The 14956-nt window shown below is 44.1% G+C and overlaps 1 protein-coding gene across 2 annotated transcripts in view; it reads right to left on the bottom strand.

The window, feature by feature from the left end:
• Positions 1-14956, bottom strand: part of ehbp1l1a (EH domain binding protein 1-like 1a) — a 36016-nt gene that overhangs the window by 16619 nt on the left and 4441 nt on the right. The window contains exons 2-9 of one of the 2 annotated variants that reach the window (XM_083675280.1): positions 14488-14545; positions 14024-14119; positions 13836-13889; positions 13487-13665; positions 12941-13083; positions 12365-12430; positions 7581-7640; positions 7285-7465 (exon numbers count right to left, since the gene is read on the bottom strand). In XM_083675280.1, the coding sequence (XP_083531406.1) occupies positions 7285-7465; positions 7581-7640; positions 12365-12430; positions 12941-13083; positions 13487-13665; positions 13836-13889; positions 14024-14119; positions 14488-14545 (837 nt within the window). The remainder of the gene's footprint in view (positions 1-7284; positions 7466-7580; positions 7641-12364; positions 12431-12940; positions 13084-13486; positions 13666-13835; positions 13890-14023; positions 14120-14487; positions 14546-14956) is intronic. The other variant, XM_083675281.1, reaches the window with a different exon arrangement.

Here is a 14956-nt window from a genome sequence, read left to right as displayed (position 1 = left end):
TTTCAACAGTTGCTTCTATTTCATATGGCATTGGCTGTCCTCCTTGGATGGGAGACTGCTGAAGACTGAAAAAGAGTGATATACAGTGAGAAATTACAGAAATGTCAAGAATTTAAGAGTAAATGCAGAAGGCATACACCACACAAGTGCAGCAAAACCCAACGGTGTCAGTCGGATGTTGATGAGCTGGTGCAAAAGCGTTATCATAAAAGCCCAGCGGCCAATTAATACAACAGCGGCACTTTAGCTGCAAAATAACACAACCCACCTCTCTCTGACAGTCAAGAATAATGGCATGTCTGCAGGAATGGAATGCCACATTCTGCAGTGCAAATGTCTGAAAATAGAGTTGAAAGGCAAGTATTTCATACACTATCCACTGACTGCAGGGAGAGAAATGCATCTACATGTTCCAGAAAAATGCCATGATGCTAGAGAGTTGCATGAGAGCTATAGAGTTGTCTGCTTTCCTCCTCCCACTCACTCACCCTTTTTCTAAAATGCCCACTTCTTGCGCCTCATTTCGTGTCCGAAAGCCACCCTCTTTAAGCCGCTCCAACATTGAGCCATGTTCAGATTCTTGTTCATTCTCATTCAACATTACTTTGATTTGATGGAGTTGATGGTTAGGCGCGGCATGGCTGTCATTCTTAGAGAGGATAGGGGTTTGAGAAGGTGCTGTTGGAAAGCCAGGGGAAATTGCCTCTCTTGGGCAAGATGGTAACATATCTATCATACTTTTTCTGACATCCTTTGATTCATCATCTAATACACCTTGGTCGGGATCCAGTGACTGCACTAATGCCTCTTTCAATGATTGCCAAAATGGCCTTTCTTCCATTGGCCACTGTTGAATTTCAGGGACCTCTCTGTTTTGCATCTCTGAGGATAGCATCCCATGGAAATGTGTAACCTTTGGAAAAGTTGGCAAAAGACTGACCATGCTTGGCTCTATTTGGTCTACTTTAGGCTGTGATGCCGGTGAGAAACCAGGTACACTATCTTCTCTTGGGCTGCATGACGACAGAGCTGCCATACCTTTGACTTCATCTGATCTATCAACCCCTGTATCTGAGTATACTGAAATCTCATTCTCTGTCTTTTCCCAGAATGGTCTTTGCTCCCCATCCCACTGCTCTACTAAAGCCCTATCTACCTTTTGTGGCTGTAAAGAGGGTAAGTCAGACATTGTGGAAACATTTGGACAAGAGTTTCTAACAGAGAAAGTAATATATTTCTCTGCCTTACTTCTTGGGGCAGAGGGGAAGCCTGGACTCAGAGCAACACTTGGACAGGATGGCACGAGAGACATCATTGCCTTTATTATGGTGTTGTCTCTGTAACAATTTTTTTCCTGAACTGGAGAGCATTCCAGGGTATTAGCCACCCTCTTTGGTGGTTTCTCCCAGAGTACACTCTTGACAATTGGCCAGCCCTCAATATAAGCATCAGACATGACTTGTCTTGAAGGAAAACCAATTATACCTGAAACTCTCGGGCAAGATGGCATAAGGGAAGTCATATCTGGCCCTTTCTCTACATTAACATGAACAGCTTTGGTTCGTGGAGCAGATGGGAAACCAGGAATTATGGCTTTGCTTGGGCATGATGGCACAATATACATCATATTTCTCATTATTTCTTTGTCTCTGAACATCTCAGATGGATAAAGCTGGATAACAATTCCCTCTCTTCTATTGAATGGTTTCTCCCAAAATGGCTGCATGTTAACATGCCAGCCATCATCATATCTTGTCTTGTAGGGAAGTGTTGAGGGTAAACCTGAAACTCTTGCATGGTTTGGGCACGTAGGCAATAGATGTAGCATACTGGGGGTCCTCCTAACAGTAGCCCTCTCTGGCCTTTGTTGTACCTTGGAGGGAAAGCCTGGAAGAGTAGCTTTTCTTGGGCAAGGTGGTAACATAGACACCATAATTCTAACCATTGCTTTTTCTTTGAATGTTAACTCCTGACCAAACTGAATGACATGTTTGCCTCTATTCTTTAATGGCCTCTCCCACAGTGGCCTCTTATCCACACCCCAACAATCTTTATCAGACTCTTTCGGAAGTCTAGAGGGTAAACCAGAGACTCTAGAAAGTCTAGGACAAGTGGGCAAAAGTCTAATCATATTTGGTGTGTCTGCTGGCTTCTGCAGTGAGGCAGAGGGGAAGCCTGGAATACTGGACTTCCTTGGACAAGATGGTAACATATTTATCATGCTTGTCATAAGTTCTTTGTCCTCATCAGACATTTTCTGTGCTACAGGTGTGATGAGCAAAGCTATTTTCCTCAATGGCCTCTCCAACAGTGGCCTCCTATTGGTTTGCCAGTATTCATTTTCTGTTTTAACTGTAAATCTAGAAGGTAGACCAGACACTTTGGCCAATCCTGGGCAGGTAGGAAGAAGGTTAACCATACTTGGCTCATGTCGTGGTGCAGATGGAAAGCCAGGCACACTTGCCTTTATTGGGCAAGATGGCAGCATGGCTACCATATTTGCGACCATTTCATTATCATGATAGACTGTGTCAACACACTCTAAAAATAATAATCCTGGCCTCTCTCTGGGTGACTTCCTCAACTTTTTATCTACTGGCCACTCTACTGCTTGTTTTTGATCAATAACTGCCAACCCTGGAATTCTAGATACCCTTGGGCAAGTGGGCAGAAGATTAAGCATACTGGGGGTTTCAGTTAACCTCTGTCTAGGTGCAGAGGGGAGGCCAGGTAAACAAGCCTTTCTAGGGCAAGATGGTAACATAGCTGCCATGTTTTTCAAAATGTTCTTGTCATTATCATAAGATGTAGATATATTTTGAATCAGCATACTTTTACTCAATGGCTTCTCCCACAGTGGCCTTCTGTCGACAGGCCAGTCTTCATTTCCAGATTTGATTGGCTGTCTGGAGGGTAAACCAAAAACTTTAGTCTCTCTAGGGCAAGTAGGGAGAAAGTTTACCATACTTGGCTCTTGCTTTGGTGCAGAGGGGAAGCCAGGTGCACTCGCCTTCCTTGGGCAAGATGGTAACATAGCAACCATATTTTTCATCATACCATAAGCTAAAGGAATTGGTAAAATCCCCACACCATATTTCCTTAATGGCTTCTCCCACAATGGATGTCTATCAGAAAGCCAATCTTCATCTCTAGACCTGACTAGCTGTTTGGAAGGTAAACCTGACACTCTAGTTAGTCGGGGGCATGTAGGCAGAATGTTAATCATACTTGGCTCCTGTCGTGGTGCAGAGGGGAATCCAGGGACAATTGCCTGCCTTGGGCAAGATGGCAACATGGCTACCATGCTTTTAATCATTTCCTTATTGTTGAGTCTTATTTCATGATCATGTGAATTGTGCAAAATAAGTCCCTCTCTTTTCCTTAATGGCTTCTGCCACAGTGTATGTCTGTCCAGAACCCAATTTACATCACTAAGCCTGATTGCCTGTTTTGAGGGTAAACCTGACACTCTGGTTATTCGGGGGCATGTAGGTAGAAGATTAACCATACTGGGCTCTTGTCGTGGAGCAGAGGGGAAGCCAGGAATACTGGCTGCTCTGGGGCAGGATGGTGTCAGAACCACCATCTTTGTGACCATTTCACTATCCTGATAGACTGCATCTACATCCTCTGGATTCAACATCAATAATTCCAGCCTCTCTCTAGGTGACTTCCTCAACAGTGAATTTTTGTCAGCTGACCACTCCACTGCATGTGTCTGATCTAAGACTGGCAACCCAGGAATTCTAGATACTTTTGGACAAGTGTGCAGGAGATTAAGCATACTTGGGGCTTTGGGTAACTTCTGTCTGGGAGCAGAGGGGAATCCAGGTACACAGGCCTGTTTAGGACAAGAGGGTAACAAAGCTACCATAGTCTTCACAATGTCTTTGTCTTTATATTGTTTATCATGAACTGGACAGATCTGTAAAATCATTTCACCACTTTTCCTCAATGGCTTCTGCCACAGTGGCCTTCTGTCCACAACCCAATCTTTATCATTAGGCCTGATTGCCTGTTTGGAGGGTAAACCTGAAACCTTAGCCACACTAGGGCATGTAGGTAGAAGGTTTATTATACTGGGCTCTTGTCGTGGAGCAGAGGGGAAGCCAGGGATCATGGCTGCTCTGGGGCAGGATGGTGTCAGAGCCACCATCTTTCTGACCATTTCCCTATCCTGATAGGCTGCATCGACATCCTCTGGGCACAACATCAGTAATCCTGGCCTCTCTCTTGATAACTTATGTAACAGTGACTTTTTATCCACTGACCACTCTAATGCTTGCCGCTGATCTAAACCTGGCAACCCAGGAATTTTAGATACCCTTGGAAAAGTAGGCTGTAGACTCACCATATTTGGTGTTCTCACCACTTCTGCAACTTGGGCTTTGAGCCTTGGAGCAGATGGAAAACCAGGAATAATGCTCTCACTTGGGCAAGATGGGGCAAGTGCTACCATACTTTTCAACATTTTCTTGTCTCCATACATCTTGTCTACAGCAATAGAGGAAGAAAGAGCCCTAACTGTCCTCTCATCATGGGGTCTCTCCCATAACAGCTTCTCACCCACAGGCCAACCCACAACCTCAGTCCCTTCTGTCTTGATTGGCTGCCTGGAGGGCAGGCCAGGTGCACTGGATACCTTTGTACAAGACGGCGCAAGATTCACCATACTTGGTTCCATTTGAATTTTGGGCCTTTCTACTATGGGCTTTGGTGCCGAGGGAAACCCATGGACACCGGCTACCCTAGGACAACTTGGTACCAGGGCAGCCATATTTTCCATTACTTTCTGGTCATCATCTGAGGCAAGGCTGATTACTGGGGTCTCTCTCAGTGGCTTCTCCCATGATGGGTTTTTATCAATGGACCATTCTTCAGACTGTTCTTCCGATGTGTTTGTAATCAATGTAATCAATGATGGGAAACCAGGAGAACTGGCAACTCTTGAACAAGATGGCAGCCAAGCAGCCATGCTTTTAGTTCTAAAGGGACAGGGACACCAAGGAAAATGTCAGACGAAAGGTGCCGAACTACACATCATGTTCAAGTGTTATATGTGACATATCTAGTAGACCAGCTAATATGTAGAATGTATACAAAAAGCAAACTTAGAAGCTACATTAGCACTAAATGTATACATCACTAATTAACATTTTATCTTACAAGGGGAACAGTTTACATTAAGTTGCCCCTATACCAGTGTAATAATACTGTAATAACTCAACAACATTGTAAAGAAAATGCTGTTATTACAGTAATTTGGTAATTACATGGTAGGAATTGAGCAGTTTGTGCTATTACATAAGTGGGATAAGGCATTCTATTACTAAGTCACAAAGCAATTACTGATGTACTGTGTAACAGCATGTTATTACTGTACAATGTTGTTATTGGAGTAATTACAACATTACTACACAGGTATAGGGATAACTTAATTCAAAGTTTGACCAGGACATGTTAAAGATGTTTTCTAAACTCTCAAGTTGAAAGTATGCAAGGAGTGGACATAATTCAAGTCATCCATAGAATGACCTCTGTCTGAATCAAATACAAGTTAACATTAATGGGGTAAGAGGGGCATTTTGGGTAACAGGGGTGGGCTTTAAGGATAGTGTACCATGCCACACTTACCCTAATTCCATTGATACCACTTCAGACTCTCCTGTGCTTGTAGGGACATCTTTCTTAACGACCAATATCAGCTCTGGCTCTTTCTCTGTGTCTTTCCCCTTTGATAGAATGCTCTGTGACAAGTTTGGCAGTGTGATCTGCAAGTCAGTGGGGGGAGGGGGCATCTTCTGTTGTGCTCTGGCTAACTCCATACCCCGATTGGGCTCAGATTTAGCTAATGGTGTTCCTATCTGCATGGACATTTTTGTCAAGTGACTCCTTGGTCTGTCAAGTGACTCCTTGGCTGAGGTGAGTTGAAGCTCAGGTAAGCCAGGCCTTCGTTCAGGTGAGGGGAGAGGTTGGGGTGTTGTTGGGAGTGCTGTTGTTGGCCTCTGCTCCACCTGATTCTTGTCATGTTTTGGCATCTCAAAATATTGGAGCCCTGGGGCGGAGGGTGCTCTGGGGCTAAAGGGCAGTAGAGGGGTCATGCTCTCATGTCTGAGGGACAAACAAATTAAGGTCAGAGTTCAGAGGTCAAGGGGGAAGATTGTATCTCCATGTCAGTAATAAAGTCAAAAACCTCTCAAGCATTGTCAGAAAAGATGCTATGGATAAAAATGATTCCATAGAGCATTCCATATGAGCAGTGTCTTAGATGCAATTTTTGGCATACTACAAGACATAACATTGCACAGAAAGTTGCTAATCAACAAGCGTTCAGTTACAAAGAAAAATCTATAATGTAAGAGAAATCACTTGGCCAAGGCAAGCAGCAGGCAATCTCCCTGTACTGCAACAACATTGCAGCTCGAGGAAGCTTGGCATACCATAAGGAAACAGGAAACTGAAAGAATCACTTTTTGTTTCACTGAGTCAGGGAGTTTCCAATGAAACAATATTTCTGATAAATACACTATGCATCCTGAGATTGACTACATATTTAGAATTACATTTCCAAAGCAAACACAATAGGTTCTTGCTAAAGATGTATGAAGCCAGCCATGCTTCTAACACTTTTGAACAAAATAGCTAAATTAATCTCAGTGAGCCAGCACGACATCTTTGCTGACATTATTTTGCTCAGCCATCAATATCTACTCAGTGCTATAACACCTTCACAAACTCAAATGCAACTCAACCAGACAGTATTCCATGAGTTACTGTATATTCATAGAGCATATAAACCTAGAGTCCCAACTACTGGTTGCTTTGCGAAGTATGAACTATGCGACAAAACCTTGAAAAAGACCAGAATGGCCACACCCACGATGCATGGGAAACTACTGTTGAGTCACCAACCTTTCTACCAAATCTAAGATCACAACCTTGTTTCTAGCCTATTTTATAAGTAGCCAAACTTGTCTAGAACATAAATCTGACAATTATTATCTGACAAATTATCTTTGTAAAAAAATTATCTTTGTTATCTTTGTAAAAAAACAGCTTTATGTGTGCAGTAGGGAAAGCTGTCATATCAAGAAATTAACAGGACAAATACAGTACATTACATTTTTCCTTTCAAAGACTCTGATATCTGCCATATTTGTCATGCAAAATTCCTAATGTTTAAAAAAAACATCAAGCCTATGCATGTTATTAACTTAACCAGCCATTCCAAGCATGAGTGTGATCATCTCCACCAATGGCCAGGTGCCCTTTTAATTTACTCACCCTGCTTTTGCCCTGACAACTTCCAATCCTAATACTGGCTCTGCCTTCCGCCTCCTCTCATAGGCTCTCGACTCAAAGGAGGACACAGGCTTGGCCAATGGTGTTCTGTCTGTGGATGGGTCTGGCCTCTGATTGGCAATGCTGATCACTCCAGCGGTGCGCAGGGATCTGGGTTCTACAGCTGGAGGATATGACAGAAAGGAGGATGTCATGCTGAAGTCAAACATACTGTACTCCATGGATGGATACAGTGATGTTCCTAAAAGGGCATTGTGGTTGCATTTGTTTATACTCACTAGGAGCTGTGGCACTGGGGTACTCCTCCTCTGTGAGTGTGCTTAACTGCCTCTGAAGTTCTATAAGGTAAAAGACAGGGCTTGATTAGACTTGATCACTAGAGGGTTGATTCGGCACCCAACCATAAATGAAGAATATACGTAAGAAACCAGCATATAATTTCTACATTCAACTAGGCTGTTGTAACTAAAACCACCACCTGGAGGAGCCAGAGGCCTTCATAGCACGATTAAGATGGGGAACCATGTTATAACGTGATGTGATAAGTACCTTTGGTTCAAAATGGGTAGTTTGTGAATGACTCTGCATTGTCGCCTCAGCTATTGTACCTGTCTCTGGGTCATTGGGGGGAGCAGTGACTGGTGCTTGAAAGGGGGCTGTGGGGGTGTGAGTCTGATAGGGCAGACCAGCGAGCACTGGAGCAGGGGAGGGGGTAATAGGAGATGGTGAGGGGGGCTCCACAGGAGAGGTGACATGGGGCCTTCTCACATTGGGCCGGAGCACACCGGGGTCCACCTGGTGCTTCCCTTCTGAGGTCTGGCCCACAGGGAGGAGTGAGGCTGAGGTAGACAGGGAGGAAAGAGAAAAGATAGTAGGGCCAGGGAAGACAGGGAAGAAGGAAAGTAGAAAAAGGCATCTCATTGAGCTCTGTATACCTGACTGGGAGACATGGGGTGGAGCAGGAACTGCAGTACAGGGGGCAGAACGAATAGTGGTAGGGGAGGGACCAGAGTCGGGAGCAGAGGTGGAGTCACAACATGGGCCAGAGGTAAGGATAGAAGCAGTAGCAGGACCACAGGTAAGAACAGAAAGAGGGGAAGAGGTAGGGAAAGGGGCAGAGGTGGAGATTTGGGCAAGGGCTGGATCATGAGGTGTGATGGTAAGGGTTGATGCAGGAGTAGGGTTAGTGTCAGAGGGAGTGGATGTAGAGGAATCAGAGATGAGACCAGGTGCAGAAACAGGTGAAGAGATAGGAGCATTAGTGTGAGAAGTGGTAGCAAGAGGAGCAGAGGAGGAGGGAGAGTAAAGTGTTGAGGAGGACACAAAAGTGCAGTAAGGAGGTTCAAGTGGGTAAGAAACAGACAGAAGGGTAGTTGGAGAGGATGCAGGAGATGGACTTTGCAAAGGGATAGATGAAGGTGAGGGGACAGGAGAATGTGAAATGGGAGGTAGAAGCACAGGAGGGAGGAACACAACAGAGGAAGGGGACATGGAGGGAGCTGGCTGAGAGAAAGCAAAATTACATGGTGTCTCCATGCTCTGCTTTAACTGCAGGGGCACAGCCTCCACTAGGTCAGAAGAAGAGGAGTCTCTCAGACATTTTGGAGAGGGGCCAGGCTGGGCTAAGGGGGTCTGGGTTTTAGGTGGCCTCCATTCACTCTGCCATGGAGCTATGAGAGAAAGGGAGGAGGGTGACAGAATGGAGGGAGGGTGGGTTAATGAGGGAGGACAATAAGGCACAATTGTGAGAGAAGGACGAGAAGGGAGAGAGAGAAAGAGAGGGATGGTATATGGGTATTTAGAATGGAGAATCGAGTCGAAAGTTGTAAAGAGTGAAATAGAGAGGGAGAGACAAGAGACGAAACAATCAACAGAAAAGAAACAACAGAAAACAGAAAACAGGAAAATGTGGGAACCTACTATGCTATAGGCTATATCAATGTTACCCAAAAGATTATTAAGAGAGAGAGAAGTCTGAAATAGATGAACACTATGGGCCTACAAACAGTTGATTAAGCCTCTAAGTCCTGTACTAAATCCTCATTTCAATGGAGATTTCATCTGCAGCCAGGTAGAAGTTTAATCTCAATTTTGTAGATGTTAAAAACATTGAATGGTTTCCCTGTCGGAGGATTAAGTGTATATTTCTTGGCCTGTGCTGTACCTGTCTCGGGGGCAGAGGGCAGGCTGGTCGGCCTGGTAAAAACAGAGCCTGGTTCAGCAAAGGAGGTGAGGTAGGCTTTGGGTTGTCGGGGGGCAGGGAGGGGCTGAGAGGCAGAAGGAGGGGAGGAGCTGACAGAGGAGGAGGAGAGCGTAGAGAAGGAGGGACTGCTTTGGGGTCTCCAGGCATTGGAACGAGCAGCAGCATAAGTGGCTGAGAGAGAGAACAGAGACAGAGGGGAGAGGAGAAGGGAAAGAATAGGAGAGGATCGAGAAGAAGATGGTGATAAACAGTTACTACAGAGGGAAGGGAATAACTTGAATAAAGGCATTTTTGAATTTTGTTTCCATAGATCCAAAGGCTTAGAGCAATTATTATCCATGCAGTACAAGCAAATGCGTGGAAACATTCTCTCTCTATGTAGTACCTGTCCGTGGAATATCAGAGAAAGAGGGAGGATGGATGGATAGGGCGGAGGGTGAAGAGGAGAGAGGTGAGGAATAGGACCCGGTGAAGGAGGCTGAGAACGGTCTGGGTGGAGAGAAGCTGGGGACAACAGGGGCCACATGGCCCTCAGCAGCATGTGCCGGCTCCAGGGCAGGGTCACTGTGGAGAATCTGGGGCCTCTTAGGAACAGAGATGGGCACTGGGGGGGGGGGTATGGTAGAGAATATTGAGAACCAACTATAGCATAGAGATAGCTATGGGAGAATATCACTCATCAAGGCTAAATGTTCTCCAAAAATAACATGCCCTGTATATAGCCTGAATAGCCTGAATCCATACTACGTTTATATATATGTATATCAATGATTTAATCACTGAATTTGAATTCATACATTCTAGAAACAAATCCCACAAGTAGCATTCCACTTGTCTGCCCGTGGGTCTCCCTGGACTGAACAGACCTATTAAATATGACCTCACTTCCCTAGCAACAGCCATGACAGGATGTGAATGGACAAAAGCCAGAAACCATAAAATATGTTGCTGTTCTGATGAACAAATTCATTGTGAGCTAGGGCAGTTGCTATGGAAATGCGGCAATTGCCACTAGCAACCTTGGCAATAAACGTTCAATGGCTGACATTTCAGTCATTGGGGGAAATAATTATGCTAGAACCTGTAGGTCTCAAGGGACTCAAAGTAATGGAGACAATGGGGACATTCCTCCTGGTATTCGTCGACATGTTTTTCTAAGTCTTGCTGTGGCTTAAGTTATCTAGACTGTAGGGGGCTGTCTCAGACCAAAGAAAGTTACATTACATAACTCAGAATAGTCTGTTTTCAAGCCACAGGCCCCTTTAGTATCACATCAGTCGGGATACAAGTGCCTTTCTGAACTTCTTTACCTGCCTTCAATACCAAATTTCAAAAGGAAGACAATACAATTTACCAACTGATCAATTGTCAAGAGATAACAACAAAACATGATGTCATCTTATAACAAACATTTTTGAGAAGACTTTGGTGGCTCCTAAATACTACATAGCTTACTCTTCCAGTCTAGACAGATAAACAGGCTGTATGTGGACACAAAACAAATGCATCAAGTACTTGACTTTTCATCAATCATAATAAGTCAAGTCTATGACTATGTCTAACAGTAATAAGACTGTGAGTCTGTCCATCAGTCTGTCTGGCAGTACCTGAGGCAGCGGTGGGCTGAAAGATTTTGGGCAGAGCAGGTGGGTGGGCACGGGTAAAGGCTGGCACGGTGTAGGCATAGGGGGAGGGTCGCGTCTGCTGAGCTGTGCCTGCAGGGCCCGTGAGGTGGATGCATGTAGTAGGGGCGGGCGGGGCAGAGTGATCGACGGGAGCGGGCAGAGGGGGGCGTGACAGGAGTGAGATGGTAGAGACAGTGCCAGCAGAGCTACTCCACTCCATCTCTGTGGCAGCTGAGTGTGAGATGAGGTAGAAGTGGGGATGGAGGAGAAAGAGAGAAAAAGAAAAAGAGAGATAGATGGAGCAGTACAGGTAAAGGAGGAGAGACACAGAGGATAATAGGAGAAAGGCAAGGAGAGGAGAACGAGAAAGCAGTGGAGAAATATAGAGAAAATGGAGATGACATTTGGAAGAGAGAGTTCCGTAGAAGAGAGTGGACAGAAAGCAGAAGTAAAAAAAACAGCAGGAAAGAGGGAAGTGAGAAAAGGGGAAGGTGGAAAGAATGAAAGAATATGAAAAGTAAAAGCAGTCAGATACTCATCCCAGACTATGAAACTGTAAATGTCCTAAAATGAACACATACAGTAGGCCTGTTTTTCTGACTGTAATACTTCACATTACAAATAGCTAAACCCTTGTCGAACTCCAAAGAGTCACCTGAAGGTTACGCCTAAACATGAACTTTCAGTGTTTAATTATAGCATGTCTGATATATGAGGGCAATTCAAGAGAAAACACAAATGTGTAAGAGTGCAAGATGTCTAGGGACTCCACATTGTGATTATATACTTTAACACATACCTGATACCCTCACAATCTGATTCCCTCACCATTAAGACTGCTTACCAACTGTTCATTTGTTTACTTAATTTAGCTCTGCAGAGAGTATCTGATCCAACATGAGAATGTAATGAGATATACCCCTTCATTTGAAATCTTATGAGCTAATATTCATAAAGTTTAGTAAATATGCTTCATCAAACTATACTCCTACCAACTCATATATCCTGTATTTTAACTCTGCTTGTCAGAAATGTTAGTACAGTTTGATGAGCAATATTTAGAAAACTGTTGTAAGATATGAATATCATAATTTCAAATGAATGACTTGTAGAATTTGATGGGGATGGGCTGTTACTGCAAACAGTGGGGGGAGGGGGACCAGGACCGTGGATAGGGTCTAATCAGGAATCTTGGGTAAAGTGGAAGGGAGATCAGATGAGAAGAGGAAGTTACCTGTGGGGCAGTCAATCACAGGTCTCCAAGCCTGATCACGTACCCTTCTCGTCGGAGGAAGAGGGCCTTTACATGAGTAGAGGAGAGCAAAAAGAAGGAAAGTAAAAGATGAAAGAAATGGCAGTGGATTGATATGGAAAGGGGAAGGACAGAAAATGATAATTGATAGTTAGAAAACAGAATATCATGCAAAGTGATGGACAGTCCTATAGTCCTGCTGGGGCAGTCATAGAGTGGAGTGAGACTAGAGACTGGAGCAATGTGCCATTCAGATGTGTTGAGCAATCAAATAACACTTAAAATAGACTGTCATACTTCAGATGACATGCAAACATATCCTATGACAGCTTTGTACCTGTACTATGTATCAGCATGAGTTGAACTGGATATGTGTTTGTGTTTTGCCGGTGTGTAACTTGTCTTTTAGGTGATATGCAAACTTTGCCTGTGTACAGTATGTGCTAAGACTAGGTTATAGGTTAGCTTTGCCTGTACAGTATCCGGTATACTTTGTTCTTTGCTAATTTTGCCTTTATATGTGTAGGTGCTAGGTTAGCATTGACATGAGAGTGCTACCTGTGACTGCAGAAACCATCCCAGGCCCAATGCTCGCCCTCCTCTCGCCCAACTCCTCGTCACTGTCATTGAAGTCGTCCAGGTTCCCGATGTCACTCTGCTTAAGGCTCATCAGACTGGCCAGACTCTGCATGTCTTCGTCTCTGTGATAGACAGAAAAGAGTCTCAGTATGACCGACCCCCAACCAGGAGATATTGTCTTATTAACTATTCACTACACATTCAATGTACCTCACCACCAGACTACAGCTCAGTGCATACACATTAATAAATGTGATAAATGAACTCTGATTAACTTTATCAATACAGCTATCTGACCACACCCATTAAACCCACTGTGCAGTTTGCAAGCCTTGTTGATATCTGGGGTGAGTTTCCCAAAAGCTTTGTAGTTATGAGATTGTCTTTAGTCTATTACAGGCAACGCCCCCTGGCTAGTTGAATGATATTCACTTGACACGTGGTTAGCCCTGTGGTAGGTTGCCATATTGTGGTACACCTACTGTATGGTAAACAGCACTGCTCAGATAAATGTGTACTACTTACGTGGCCTTGCCCTCTTTGAGGAAGACACAGGAGAGGGTGAGTTTTAGTGTGGCCTCCACCACCTTTACTGACAGTGGCTTGAACTTCAGTGTCAGGTCGTACTGGGCAGGCGTGGCGCTGGCAAACTTCTTCATGTTCACGTCCACCGACGCCAACACCTTCCTGTGTCCCTTTGTCTCCTGGGAGAGAATAGATAGGGCTTACCTCTTAGAATTGTCTATAACTCCACTACGTTTACCAGGAAATGTCATTTCAAACCAAAAACTCTTTCTTTCACTTTCGCTGAATCTGTTTAGGCTCAAAATAGAATCGCTGCAAACACCCATTCACAGTAGACAGCACAACTCACGTTCTCAATGATGAACGTCCAGTCCTTGTCTTCAAATTCGTCCGCATTTGGGTCCTGGATTAAGAGAATGTGTGAGATTGAAGTCATTGAAGGCCGTTTTTTCATATGAACTCCAAATCCAAAGTAGAATTTAAATAAAAAATACATTTTCTACAGGTAATTTCCAGAAGGGGGATGCTGTACTTTACCTTGAAGAGTGTGACAGTGATGTCCACATTTTCAGGCACCTGCCACACCACCATCCCTCTGTAGGGGTTCTTGATCCCTGGCTGCCATCCATGGAGCTTAGGAAAGTAAGGGGAGAGACCAGGTCAGGGGCCCTGTTTGAAAAATGCATCCCTTCTCCCCCCCTTACAGGAGGAAATCACTGATCTGAATGAATACATAAGCAAGATATTTTTATGACATTGAAGAGTTGACAACCTAAAAGCTCAAGCCTGGAAATGGTTCAATGAAATAGAGTTCCAGTGAAATGTAGCTCCATTTATGTAATAATACTAGCAAACAGTATCTGACCTCTCACATGATTCTGCAGGCCCCCACCCTCATACTCATAACCTCCTCACACTATATCTTCATAACAGGTGTTAGATAAATACTAATACCACTTCCCTCCTTGCTAAATGAAACAGCATTTCCCATGTTACAGTACCTTTGTGCAGTGTCGTCTGTTTCTCCTGGTCCAAACCACCCTCAGTTTGTCTGGTTGCCTAGAATTAAACAAAGCAAAAAACATCAAATACAGTAGCCTATACAGATTTTTCTAATTTCCACATCAGATAAATCAACTAAAAAGAAAACAGCCGTAATATAAAAGTTATGAAATCAGTGTGTCCATGCGTAATGCAGTATTGGGATACTCAACCAACTTATAACCTAAGAATTCACAAGAAGTTTTTTCTTAGGAAAATAGTACAGAGAGACACACAGGACTGAGCTCTCAGGGTATCCTGTTCCCTCAGGCTACAACTTGCCATGGACATGTAAGGACATACTATGAACAGTATCAATGAACAAGTACTGGGGCATGGTTTATAGGCTGTCCGGAACATAACCACACAATATTTCAGAGCCACTGGAAATACATAGCAGTGTAAATGTTAATCAAGGGAACTTAACAG

The sequence above is a fragment of the Argentina silus genome (genome assembly GCF_951799395.1).
Source record: "Argentina silus genome assembly, chromosome: 1".
NCBI lineage: Eukaryota > Metazoa > Chordata > Actinopteri > Argentiniformes > Argentinidae > Argentina > Argentina silus.
Note: the sequence above shows the minus strand (reverse complement) of the source record. Positions and strands in the feature narration are given on the sequence as shown.